This window comes from Tachysurus fulvidraco, chromosome 16, assembly GCF_022655615.1.
Source record: "Tachysurus fulvidraco isolate hzauxx_2018 chromosome 16, HZAU_PFXX_2.0, whole genome shotgun sequence".
In the NCBI taxonomy this organism is placed as follows: Eukaryota; Metazoa; Chordata; class Actinopteri; order Siluriformes; family Bagridae; genus Tachysurus; species Tachysurus fulvidraco.
This window is the reverse complement of record NC_062533.1, coordinates 530942-545260: the sequence shown is the minus strand read 5'-3', so window position 1 is coordinate 545260 and position 14319 is coordinate 530942. Positions and strand designations below refer to the sequence as shown.

General features: G+C 39.2%; 1 protein-coding gene across 1 annotated transcript; it reads left to right on the top strand.

Moving 5' to 3' along the window:
* The first annotated feature begins 3327 nt into the window (after window positions 1-3327).
* LOC113638508 (tubulin alpha-1B chain-like) lies at window positions 3328-5706 on the top strand. Its single transcript, XM_027139780.2, has 4 exons — window positions 3328-3489; window positions 4069-4291; window positions 4385-4533; window positions 4616-5706. Exons 1-4 carry the CDS (start codon window positions 3487-3489, stop codon window positions 5594-5596), a joined length of 1356 nt encoding a protein of 451 aa, XP_026995581.1. The 5' UTR covers window positions 3328-3486; the 3' UTR covers window positions 5597-5706.
* The last annotated feature ends 8613 nt before the right edge of the window (window positions 5707-14319 follow it).

Here is a 14319-nt window from a genome sequence, read left to right as displayed (position 1 = left end):
TGTGAGGATCCTGAAAAGACAAAAAGGTATAAGTCTGCCTCCTTCATTTAAAGATTCAAACAATAGTTTAAGTAGGAGACCTTGGAGAGGAGCCTTTGTTAGAAAACCGAGGGGACTTCGAAGGACACCTGCGTTCAAGGTGAGACCAACTTTTAATAGTTGATCTTGTGTTTCCAACACGACCTCGTGCAAATTAAGATACACTCCTTAGTGGGGGCGCGGAAGGTTTCCTACGCAATCCGAAAACATGTGTCACTAAGGGGCAAGTATGTCAGTATAATTACTTCACCCCACAACAACATGATGTGCTGTTTCCAGTCTGTTCGTGCTCTCTCACGGCCTCTGGCGCAGTCATCGACCGGTGCGTGGCGGTGTGGGTATTGGCATTCCCATAGCGTCAGCACTGACGCAGCGTTGAGTTCCCTCGAAAGGGAACTACACCAGGTTATGTATGTAACCCGGTTCCCTGAGAAAGGAATGAGACGCTGCGTTGCTGGCCACACCCCGGGCATCCGTTCACGCTTCCTTCAGACAAATAGAAGCTGGAGCAGCGTGATGTAGATGCCCTTATATGGACTTACTGTTAAGATGGACTTTCTTATTTACAAATGTTTTACAACAATAAAACCCTTAAAGAATATTTCTCAAAAGTTGCTGACAAAACATCAGGAACATGACAAAAAGGTAAACCTGGGTAGAATGAACAAGTAAGTATTTCCCCAGTGTCTGAAATGTGCTATAAGAAATTCTTATATTTTTTCCAGTTCAATCCAATTAGTATTTAAAAAAATACATTGTTCACAATTTTTATTACAACTCAACATTCTCTACTGAGCAGAGGTGGGAAGTAACGGAGTAAAAATACTTCGTTACTGTACTTAAGTACATTTTTCTGGTATCAGTACTTTACTCCACTATTTATTTTTCGGACAACTTTTTACTTTTACTCATTACATTTTTATACAAATATCTGTACTTTTTACTTCTTACATTTCCCAAACGGACTCGTTACTTTTAGTATTATTTCTTCTCATTGAGCGCTGTTTCCAGCCTATCATCCTATCATTGTGCGGCTTTTTCCCCATGTGACTGGTGTACTGTATTATTTACTGGCTATCAGACATAGACTAAGGATAGCGGAGCTAACAATGAGCAGCACGCCTACAAAATGTTAATGTTCATTCAGAGGGAGTCACCGATGTTAAAATAACTAACAACGAGGACATTCCTGAACACACATGGCCATATATGAGGGAGATGTTTGTAATAATCGGCGTCAAAAAGGATTCCAGGCGAATGCGTTGTGAATTGTGTCACCCAGGGGCGGTTCTAGCCCTTTTTTAGGGTGGCTTCAGCCCCCTGTCTGTAATCTCAGCCACCCTAAAACTATAAGGATCATTTTTACTTTCATAAATAAACAATAAAAATGACGTTAAAATGCAGGACATGTCATCGATGGGAAAGAAAATTATTTATCAGTTTGACTGCTCCCTGGGAGCTGCAGCATAAAAATGGCTGCCCACTGCTGTGTGTGTGTGTTCACGGTGTGTGTGTGTGCACTTTGGATGGGTCAAATACAGAGAACAAATTCTGAGTATGGGTCACCGTACTTGGCCGTATGTCACGTCACTTTCAGTTTCACTTTACACGCGTGTGTTGTAGTATTTCAAAAGTGCGTCTTCAGCTGTCTGCTTTATTAGAACGGAGAAGCACAGGTACGCGCAGCGTGCACGCGCAGTCAGAGCTGGAGGTGTTTATCTATAACGTTAATCGGCGGAAAGATGCAAAGACGGCAACCAAACGCAGTGAAATGTCACTATTCTTATTACCAGAGTTGTCATATAATATATAATATAGAACTCTTCTTGTTTTAAATTCTCACTGAGGGCTAAAACCCCCTAAAGATGAAACCCTAGGGTTTCCCCTGCTGGATCAGATAGTACTGACGAGGGACAGACAGGACGAGAGGAACAAATCCTGTGGATACATTTAAAAAAAAGTTTTAGTCACAAAATTTACTTATTCTAAGTAACTCTTCTTGTAATTTTCCTTCATTTGATTGTGCAACTTCATCCTGAACATTTTGTCATTAAACATTTTGTCATTTTTTCTTTTCAAATTTTTCTTTGGTGCAAAACAAGAAATTATTTTAAATCAGCACGCACACACACACACACACACACACACACACACACACACACACACACACACACACACACACACACACACACACACACACACACACAGAGTTCTCTCACCTGTATAAAACAGGAGTATGTAGAGACACTGCTCCATTACTGATGTGTAGATAAACTCACTAAGACAAAAGAAATGTGATTAAAATCCCTCAGCAGTTCTGATCAGCAGTAAAACTGACAACTGTAAGTACATTTACAGCATTTAGCAGACACCCTTATCCAGAGTGACTTACAACTGAGCAACTGAGGGTTAAGGGCCTTGCTCAGGGCCCAGCAGTAGCAGCTTGGTGGACCTGGGGTTCGAACCCATGACCTTCTGATCAGTAGCCCAACACCTTAACCACTGAGCTACCACATCCCCCTCAGTACCACATCACTACATATGATTATAACTGAATTTAAACACAAATCAGTTCAGGGGAGATGAACTCAGAATTCAAGTATTGATTGTATATTATTCATCAAGAAGGGTATTTCAGGCTGTGTGCAGAAAAGTGCTGGGGATCTTTCATTATACAGTATCTAAATATCATAACATATCTGAAGGTAGATAAACCCCTTAAACATCAGGCAATAGATAGATCTGAACCAGACTGTGATCACACAGAGCAAAACACAGGCTGTAATGAAAACTGAGAACAGGGAAGACAGAACATGAGGATTAGTAACATCACAACCAGAGAGAACACAGAACATGAGGATTAGTAACATCACAACCAGAGAGAACACAGAACATGAGGATTATGAGCGCTGGGTTTTAACATACAACTAATTACAAGTGTTTTGAAAGTAAAAGTCATAAAAAGTTTTGGTTGTTAAAAAATATATTCAGATTTATCATATTAATGATGCAGTTCACCTCATAAACCATGACACAGCCTGCTTTTAAAAGTAGAAAACTTTCGGTAATGGTATCATTATCGGCGATACGGGCCTAGTAATTACTTGGTATATGATCAATTAGGAGTGCAGAACGAGGTATGTTGTGTAATATTTCATGTTCATTTATAGGTATTACTTATTTGTGACATTAAACTCTGATTGCAAAGACGCACCAATGGAGTGCGGCTTAGCGTTTCTCCACCAATGAGAGTCAAATCAGGAAGAGGAAATGTCCCGTCTCCATGACGACAGAGCCGAGAAGTATACATAACTCCACCCCCAAATTTAAGACCATTCCTGTACTCGTTACAGACTCATTACGTTTGAACTTTGAGAATTCAAGGTCAAGTTCAACTTTTTTAAAGAAGCTTGTATTTAGATACACATTAAAGCCACCATCTTCAAAATGGTAAGTATTATCTGTCTTATTATTTGTCTACCACAAAAATTGTTAGCTACCGATCAGTTTATTCATACTTTATGAGTGACATTTGTAAAATCGTTATGTAAAAGTTTATTAAACCTTAATGTATGCAATACTGTATAATGTTTCAATCAACTTTGTACTGAATTTACTAAACATTTTACACTGTTTGATAATATATTTATTCTAAGGTTTCTCACTTAATTATTTCCTTGTATGAAATAATAACGGACATTTAGAATCAGAATCAGAAGGAGATTTATTGCCAAGGATGCTTACGCAAACAAGGAATTTATTTTAGTGTAAAACATTTGTTGTAAACAACACGCTGACAATAAAAATAAGGTAAAAAAAAACATTTATTTAAATACAAATATACAAATAAATTTACAAATAATAAATTGTCTGCCAAGGAGAAGAGGGCTTTGTGCATGCCGAGCAACACCACGGCAATCTGATTTTCATATCTGTGCTGCCACGAAGTTAAATGTGTTCAACAGCACAACAAATACGGCATACAGCTAAAATTAAAATGTCATAGAGCTGTCCTTCTTGTTTCCACAGCGTGAGTGCATCTCTATCCATGTGGGTCAGGCTGGTGTCCAGATTGGCAATGCCTGCTGGGAACTCTACTGTCTTGAACACGGCATCCAGCCAGATGGACAGATGCCCAGCGATAAAACCATCGGAGGTGGAGACGATTCCTTCAACACTTTCTTTAGTGAGACTGGAGCTGGAAAACACGTCCCCAGGGCTGTGTTTGTGGATCTGGAGCCTACTGTCATAGGTAAGATTAAGATCTTATGGCACATGACTTTCAGTTACTAGTGCTCTGGACGTTAATATAATTGATTTATATTTGATTTATTTTTTCCTTTAGATGAGGTGCGTACTGGAATATACCGTCAGCTGTTTCACCCTGAGCAGCTCATCACAGGAAAGGAAGACGCTGCTAACAACTATGCTCGTGGTCACTACACCATTGGCAAGGAGCTGATTGACCTGGTACTGGACAGGTGCCGGAAACTGGTGAGCACCTTTTAGGCAATTCCTTTGTAAAATTATAGATATTCTTTTGGAAAATAAATCAACATTTTAATCATCTCTCCAGGCTGATCAGTGTACAGGGCTCCAGGGTTTCCTGGTCTTCCACAGCTTCGGTGGTGGAACCGGTTCTGGTTTCACCTCCTTGCTGTTGGAACGCCTGTCTGTTGACTACGGTAAGAAGTCCAAGCTGGAGTTCTCCATCTACCCAGCTCCCCAGGTGTCTACAGCTGTGGTGGAGCCCTACAACTCCATCCTGACAACACACACCACCCTAGAGCACTCCGACTGTGCCTTTATGGTAGACAATGAAGCCATCTATGACATTTGCCGTAGGAACCTAGATATTGAGCGTCCTACTTACACCAATCTCAATAGGCTTATTAGCCAGATTGTGTCCTCAATCACTGCATCTCTCCGTTTCGATGGTGCCCTCAATGTCGATCTTACTGAATTCCAGACCAACTTGGTGCCCTACCCCCGTATTCATTTCCCACTGGCCACCTATGCTCCAGTAATCTCTGCAGAGAAGGCTTACCACGAGCAGCTCTCTGTGGCCGAAATCACAAACGCCTGCTTTGAGCCCGCCAATCAGATGGTAAAATGTGACCCACGTCACGGCAAGTACATGGCCTGCTGCCTGCTGTACCGTGGTGATGTGGTGCCCAAAGATGTGAATGCTGCTATCGGCAACATAAAGACAAAGCGCAGCATCCAGTTTGTGGACTGGTGTCCCACTGGGTTCAAGGTGGGCATCAACTACCAGCCCCCCACTGTAGTTCCAGGTGGAGACCTGGCCAAGGTGCAGAGGGCCGTCTGCATGCTGAGCAACACCACGGCCATTGCCGAGGCCTGGGCCCGTCTCGATCACAAGTTTGATCTGATGTACGCCAAGCGTGCCTTCGTGCACTGGTATGTGGGCGAGGGTATGGAGGAGGGCGAGTTCTCTGAGGCCAGAGAGGACACGGCTGCCCTGGAGAAGGATTATGAAGAAGTTGGTGTTGACTCCATTGAAGGTGAGGGAGAAGAAGAGGGAGAGGAGTATTAAAATGTTAGATGAAAGTCATTGTTTACTGTAAGATGTAATGAATCTTTTACAAAAAATAAAGAAATAAATCACTATGCAAAAACATAAAAATAAAACTCCTTTCAAGTTCACACACTTGTTTGTCTTTAATTGCATTGTGCAAAAAATAAATTCTAATTAAAAAAAAAAACTCAATTTCCAATGCAAAACAGTTTTAGTAGACAAATAAATATTTAACACACATTGTGAAAGTTAAATTGCACACTTGTAGGCATGTGCAAGAGTTATAAGGTTCACAATTTATTTGTCAGGAATGGCTTGGACTGTTCCCTGCCTGGACACTAGGAGGGACATTCTGGCAGGTTTTGTTGTGTGCCGTGTGATTTTGTTTTTGTGTATCACGTGTGTTCCCCTGCCCTACCCTTAATCCATTAACACACCTGTTCCTTGTGTTTCAATGATAGGCCCAAGACAACAGGTTTATGCTGAGTTCTTGTTTTTGGTTTGTTGTTGTTTCATTGGTCCTAGTGTTTCTCTTTCTTATTGTCTTTAATTAAAAGCCATTTAATGTTATAACATAGCATCTTTCACAACATTTTTGGGAGCCCTTTGTGTACCAATATTTAGAGATATTGTACATTCCTCCTTTTGGTGCATGGTCTTACATGCATAAATTTATTTTCAGAATCAGAATCAGATTTATTGGCCAAGTGTGTTGATGTTGACACACAAGGAATTTGGTTCCAGCAGTTTGTGACTCTCATAAATACAGACATAAATAACACTATACTATACAATACACACATAAATAACACTATACTATACAATACACACATAAATAGCACTATACTATACTATACACACATAAATAACACTATACTATACAATACACACATAAATAACACTATACTATACACACATAAATAGCACTATACTATACAATACACACATAAATAACACTATACTATATTATACACACATAAATAACACTATACTATACACACAAATAGCACTATACTATACTATACACACATAAATAACACTATACTATACAATACACACATAAATAACACTATACTATACACACATAAATAGCACTATACTATACAATACACACATAAATAACACTATACTACACAATACACACATAAATAGCACTATACTATACTATACTATACACACATAAATAGCACTATACTATACAATACACACATAAATAACACTATACTATACAATACACACATAAATAACACTATACTACACAATACACACATAAATAGCACTATACAGGGTGTGTCCAGGGTGTGAAGGGGCAGTGGTGATGTTTTCTGCCCGGTTTCTGGTTCTTGTGTCATACAAGTCCTGGGGGTGGGAAGGGGGGCGCCAATTATTATACCTGCTGTTGTTACTGTGCGTTGCGGTCTGTTCCTGTCCTGTTTTGTTATAGTAAAGAAACAATTTATTTGGCAAGCATGGTTTGTCATTGGGGATGTACCAAACCCCCATTTCTTACCACACATCATGGTTTTCTCCATGCTGCTCTTTCTTTTGCTGTGCAACATGCCTGAGGTCAGCTGTGGGAGTACATATTCTCAAAATGCACACAGTTTCCTGTACATAGAGGATTTTTGTGCAGCTGCCTTTGCTGCTGCATCAGCTTTGGCATTTCCTTGTGAAATGGAGTCATTTTCTGTGTATGTGCTGCACATTTACAAATAGTGCTGGATTTTGTTAATATGACTTCATCCAGGAGAACAAAAATTAGGCCATTGTGTGTGCTTTTAATTTACCTAAAAAGGAAATCTCTGTTTCCACAACATGCCAAAATCATATCTGCTATCAGTATAAATTGTTACACTTTTGCCTTGTGCTAATTTACATAATTTTCTATTAGGGCAATTAACTCTGCTGGTGCATAGAGATGTCCTGCTGTGATTCAACTTTCACTATTTCATATTCTGTGATTAATGCATGTCTTACATACTGCGGCCTGGTTTATGATGGCTGATCCATCTACAAATAGTGCAAGGTCTGGATTCTGTGATGGCATCTCCTTTAATTTGGACCTGTCAATTTAATTTTAGATTAGATAAAATTAGATTCAACTTTTCTGTCATTATACATGTACAAGTCAACAAAATGCAGTTTTGCATCTAACCAGAAGTGGAATAAGCAGCAAGCGCAAGATGTACAGTATTTACAGTATGATTACAGTATGAACAGGTTAATACACATAGAAATATACAATGTATATTTAGGTATGGTTAGGTGCTATAGACACAGATACAGGTTGGGTGCTATAGACATGAAATAAACACATTATTATATATTATATTGACAAATATAATATTTGCAACAGTTACACATGGTTTAGTACAGTACAGCATTCCATTTTGACATTTGGCATTTTCAAGTAAGACATTATCTCTCAACCACCGTGCTGGTTCCTGACATATGTGCTGTTTTCTGTTAAAGGAGTAGATGTTACTACATCTGGAAATATTCACTGTATTCTACAATGTCACGAGAAGGATTAACTGCTTTTTCAGCAGTTCCTACAGATCTTAAATAAATAGGCAGTTCAACTGCTACTGGATCCAATTTATTTGAAAAATAGTCTAATGGTCTTAATTTCCCTTCATTATCTTGCTATAATACTGATGTCATACACCCCCTTTTTTCCATCTTCTATGTGTGTGAATGATTTGTTGGATGTAGTACATGTAATCCAGATGTGGATTGTAAGGCTAGCTTCAAGCTTCAACTCTTTCTGCTTCAGGTTTTAATATAATATCCCTGTTAGTGATGCTCTCTGTCAATGTGTCTGTTTAATCCAAATTATATATTAGTGTTCAGTTACATCCCTAGTAGCCAGACAGACAATTCTATGTTTACTTATCTACTATAATATACTTCAATATGATTGATGGGTATCTCATCCATAGTGGATTCTTATCACATGTCCAGTATTTCTGGGATAGACTCCAGATCCACAGCAACCCTGTGGTTAAAAAGGTTGAACATGAAATGAGGTACACAGATGTACAGAGTTAAGAGCCAGTCTAGGGTTAGAGTTCACAGAGTAATCAGTTCAGGATTCAAGGACTTGGTATATTTAATAGGACCAGGAATGACAGACACACAGAAATGTTCCAACAAAAGAGTGTTGGTATATTGTTAAACACTGCTATGAGTATTGAGTCGAGCCTTTAATCTTTATTGTACTGGTTATCAGGAATATGGACTACATCAACTATTCTCTTACTTATGGCCATTTCACACTGAGTGAAACTCTCCTCCATTTCAATTTTGTTTTTCCTCCTCTCTCTCTTTTTTTTTAACTACCTGACAGCATCTTAAAGCAGTCTAGATGGTGGTGTAGTGGATACCACCACCAGTAGTGGCACTTGTTCCAGCCGTTAAATTTGTACATGCTAGAAAGATGGGAGTTTGAGTTAATGTGCTCGATAAGAACTGAAAATGGAGGGTGCATGAAGACACACACATGCACACACACACACACACACACACACACACACACACACACCTGGGGTACAAATAAGAGAGCCAAAACACTAGAATTTCAATTCAATTCAATTCAAGTTTATTTGTATAGCGCTTTTTACAATAGACATTGTCTCAAAGCAGCTTTACAGAACAAACACAGAGCAGAAGGTAAACATAATTTAAACATAATGATAAAGGAATTAACGAATAATAAAAGAAATAAGAATTAACAGAATAAAAATTCTAGATTATTATTAGATGTATATAGTTCACAGTGTGTATGTATTTATTCCCCTATGAGCAAGTCTGAGGTGACTCAGGCAGCAGTGGCAAGGAAAAACTCCCTTAAATTGGTAAAGGAAGAAACCTTGAAAGGAACCGGACTCAAGGGGGAACCCATCCTCATATGGGTGACACTGGGGGTGTGATTGTAATATACAGTCAGTTAAATGTTGTATTGGTGTGAGGTTCAAGGACTTCTGATCTCCTGAGTACCACAGAGTCTAACTGGAGATGTCTCAGGATTCTTAGAGTCGGCCTCAGCTCAGTGGACTCACTGGTCCAAAGGCTTCGTACCACAGAGGACGTTGGGAGCTGGTACAGTGTCTGGATGCCTCGGGATAGGTACAAAGAGAGAAGCAGTGGAAAGGGATTAACATATCTGCTGTTCATAAAAATGTGCTGGTCTGATGTACTGGTGCATGAAATTATGGGATGTATTATGTGTACGCCTGACTAAAGAGAGTTTTTACTCTACGTTTAAACTGGGAAAGTGTGTCTGAGCCCCGAACACTATCAGTAATACTATTCCAAAGTTTGGGAGCTAAATAAGAAAACGCTCTACCACCTTTAGTAGACTTAGATATTCTGGGAACTACCAAAAGTCCTGAGTTTTGTGATCTCAGAGAGCGTGAAGGATTGTAACGTGTTAGAAGACTAGTTAGATACATGGGAGCTAAACCATTAAGAGCCTTGTATGTAAGTAGCAGCAGTTTGTAGTCAATTCTAAACTTAACAGGTAGCCAGTGTAGAGATGATAAAATTGGGGTTATATGGTCATACTTTCTTGTCCTAGTGAGAACTCTGGCAGCTGCATTTTGGACTAACTGTAACCTATTTATTAAAGATGCAGGACAACCACCTAGTAATGCATTACAATAGTCCAGTCTAGAGGTCATGAACGCATGAACTAGCTTCTCAGCATCAGATACAGACAGGATGTTTCTCAGCTTGGCAATGTTTCTAAGGTGGAAGAACGCTGTTTTGGTAGTATGAGCGATATGATTTTTAAAAGACAAGTTACTGTCTAATATAACACCGAGGTCTTTCACTGTCGAGCTACTAGTAACAGTACATCCCTCTAAATGGGAGTCAAGTTGTGAGAGTTTCTGTGCATTGGTTTTTGGACCTATGAGTAGTATTTCTGTCTTATCAGAGTTTAACAATAGAAAGTTGCAGCTCATCCAGTCTTTTATCTCTCTAAGGCACTGAGTTAATTTGGACACTGTGGATATTTCATCTGGTTTTGATGAGATATATAACTGTGTGTCATCAGCATAACAATGGAAACTAATCCCATGTCTTCTAATAATGTTCCCTAATGGAAGCATGTATATAGAGAAAAGCAGAGGTCCTAGAACTGATCCTTGAGGGACCCCATAATTAACTGGTAGTAAACTGGTGGATTCACCATTTAATTCTACAACATGGTATTGCTCTGACAGGTAGAATCTAAACCAGCTTAAAGCCTGTCCATGAATACCTGTGTAATTTTGTAAGCGATCTAGAAGAATGTTGTGGTCTATAGTGTCGAATGCAGCACTAAGGTCAAGTAGAACTAATAAGGACATACAGTCTTGGTCCGAAGCTAAGAACAAGTTGTTTGTAACTTTAACAAGTGCAGTTTCTGTGCTATGATGGGGCCTGAAACCTGACTGAAACTCTTCAAGGATGTTGCTCTCCTGTAAGAAGGAGCTCAGTTGAACAGACACAACCTTTTCAAGTATTTTAGACATAAACGGAAGGTGTGAGATAGGTCTGTAATTTGATAGTTCATTAGGATCTAAGTTAGGTTTTTTGATGAGTGGCCTAATAACTGCCAACTTAAAAGACTTCGGGACGTAACCTAAAGATAACGAGGAGTTAATGATATTAAGAAGAGGCTCACCAGCTTTATGTAACACTTCTTTCAGTAGTTTAGTTGGGATGGGGTCTAGTGAACATGTTGTTGATTTAGCTGTAGTAATAAGTTTATCTAACTCTTCCTGTCCTGTATTGTAAAGCTGTGTAAAGCCTTAGGTGAGATTGTGTCACTGGTTGCTCTCATATGTTGAGCGTCACCTATTTTATTCCTGATACTTTCGATTTTATCAGTGAAGAATCTCATAAAGTCCTCACTACTGAAATGTGATGGAATAGTGTGTTCAGATTTCTGATTTTTAAACTAGCCACTGTGCTAAATAAAAACCTGGGATTGTTCTGGTTATTTTCTAGCTTGTTTTCCAGAGACTGTACATTGGCTAACAGGATACTAGGTAAAGGAGTGCGGTGTGCGCATGCTCTCAGCCTGTTCCTGATGCCGGCTCATTTCCCTTGTGGATGACGGTGCGGGTCACGTCCTTTGTTCTTCCTCAGGATCTCGCTCGGCCAGCATGGGTCCAGGTTTAAAAATGGCGAAGTGTGAGTGGATTGTACACCAGTAGATATAAGAGTGGCTCTGTCATATCTAATGATGACCATCTTGTATACATTAACTGGTATCTATGTAAATAAATATATAAAATAAACAAAAAAGGCAAAGTGTAACCAGAGCAGACTTCACCGGCGCCATCTTGTGAACTTAGAAGACCTCTTTCTTCTTTAGGGGTGGTCTTGAAGGGTTTTGTACTTATTTCTTGGACTGACTTCTAGCAGGAGGAGATAATGTTTCCAGTATAGTATATATAGAGAGACTCTGGATATCTCTTACTACTTATTATTGGAGAAGACAGACCCACTGTATTCCACATTCACAGCCCATCCACAGCCCAGCTTACATGTAAGTATCTTTGTGAACATTCTGCCTCCACTCCACTTATTGTTGCATTTCACTTTTTCACTTTTACTTAAACATTGCTTATTATTTGTATTGCTTTTATTTGCTTACTGTATTACTTACTGCTCATTTTTTACATAAAATCTGTAACAATTTATTATACTTTAATGACAGACATTCTGTTTGTTCATTTTTCAGAAAAAAAGATGGCAGGGATCTTCTCAAAGAGCAAAGCCAAAGGTGTTGATTTCTGTGGTGAAGATGACAATTATTATATCGTTCGCTCTGATCTTGGCTGTTACATGTACTCAACAAATTTCCATCAAGGCAGCGATCTCACCGTTTACAGCCTGCACCCCTCCTGTCAGGGTGGAGATCACTATCTTGCCTTTGACAACAGAACATTTTACATCGTTAAAGGTAATACATGTCGCTGTGTGTCCGATATGACCAACGATTATGAGGCTAAAGTGTTTGACCTCCACCCAAACTGTCAAGGAGGTGACAACTATCTGTCTGCTTATGGAAACTTCTACATAATCTTTAAGAGCAGAGGTGTGTATCACAATGAGGTGAACACAGATAGTAATGCAGTTGAATACGCACTGCATCCAAACTGCAAGGATGGCCTATACTACTGGGGCACAAAATCTTACTCCTACTTGCTGAAACCAAAAGGTGCATGGGGGATCGAGTACCACAAAACTGATAACCTTAACCAAGACACCAATGCAACACATACTCAGTTCACCCAGATGTACTGAGCTTCCTTCCTGGCCTGGCTGCAACACAAGGCCCAGCATTTGGAAAATGGAAGCGCATTACGACGATTTCCAACGATTCAGAAACTCCCATTAACCTGGCAAAAGAAGATAACTCAAAGTGGGCTATAACAAATCCCATATAAGTAGTATAGAGCACAACTGGAAAATTTCAATGGGCATCATATATCAGTCAGGGGCTCTGACTGAAGCCATTGCCAAATATCAGTTCCCTCTGTCAGCAGAATATGGAGGACAAAGTGTCAACACAGACGAAGAGAGCTGGAAAGAAGCAACTGAGACAGAAGAAAGTCTGTCCCTGTCTCTACAGCCCCACACTAAAATGTGCGTTTGGCAGTACAAGCTTGGCTTTGGCAAGAATGATGTCCTCTTATGCCATGATCTGATATTTGATGATGATCCTAATCCCCCCTCTACAATTAGATTAGCACAAAGAAAAAAAAACAACCCACCTTCTAATATTAAATGTACTAATTTTTTATATTCGATCATATATCAGACTTTATATATTCATACTCTTAAAATCATGTATGTATTAACATTATTCTATAATATCAATTTTTGCAAAACTTCTTATAAAGAAGTTAATTATATTCAAACAAATGTGCAATGTCCTCTCATCTGCTGTTCTGAATTGGATGTGGTAGTTTGAGGACACTCACTCACTCACTCATTTTCTACCGCTTATCCGAACGTAAAACTCTTTTGATGACTCTCTCTGGTTTGTGCCCAGGAAACAACACAAAAATGGTCATAAAGCGCGAGAGCGAGACACACTTTCCTGACCGCTCTGTAAACAGTAGCCTTACTAATATGTTCTGCATCCCCGATGTTATACACAAAACTACCATTTGCAAAGGAACGTAAGCCAACACAAAGCATCTGCTCGGATGTAAGAGCACAGCCGCGATGGCTGAAGTAAGGATGGATGAGATTATGGATCTTATTGACTGTAAAGAAAAACGGTACCGCTCAAATAAAAATGCATAGGGATGTGACAAAAATTCACTCTGCACTCAAATGAATTAATACAAGCTCTTCATCAACAGTATTAAATCACAATTAAACTGTGTTAAATCAGAATTCATCAGAATTAAACTGTGGCATTTACTGTAAATCACTGAACTGTGTTCATCTGTGCACCAGTTGATGGACCTCCTGCTGCTCTTCCACACTCTGGGGGAGTTTTAGATAAGAATGACCATTTATAGATATAAACTTAGATTCTATAGGCTACTCTACATAAACATGTGAAGAAATGTGAATGTGTAGATTGTTTGATATGTAGACACATAATATTAACATTACCTCTGTGTGGCAGCAGAAACGGTTTCTTCATCATCCCCATCATTATGTACAGATGAGCATTCCATAAAGTACACTTTATAATACTACTTGTCATAATTTATGGTGTATTGAGT

Bases quoted from the DNA above. Each gene is read 5' to 3' on its own strand.
- LOC113638508 (XM_027139780.2), top strand. The intron at 4,292-4,384 runs GTAAGATTAAGA...TTTTTCCTTTAG, and splicing joins TCTGGAGCCTACTGTCATAG to ATGAGGTGCGTACTGGAATA. The intron at 4,534-4,615 runs GTGAGCACCTTT...TCATCTCTCCAG, and splicing joins TGGACAGGTGCCGGAAACTG to GCTGATCAGTGTACAGGGCT.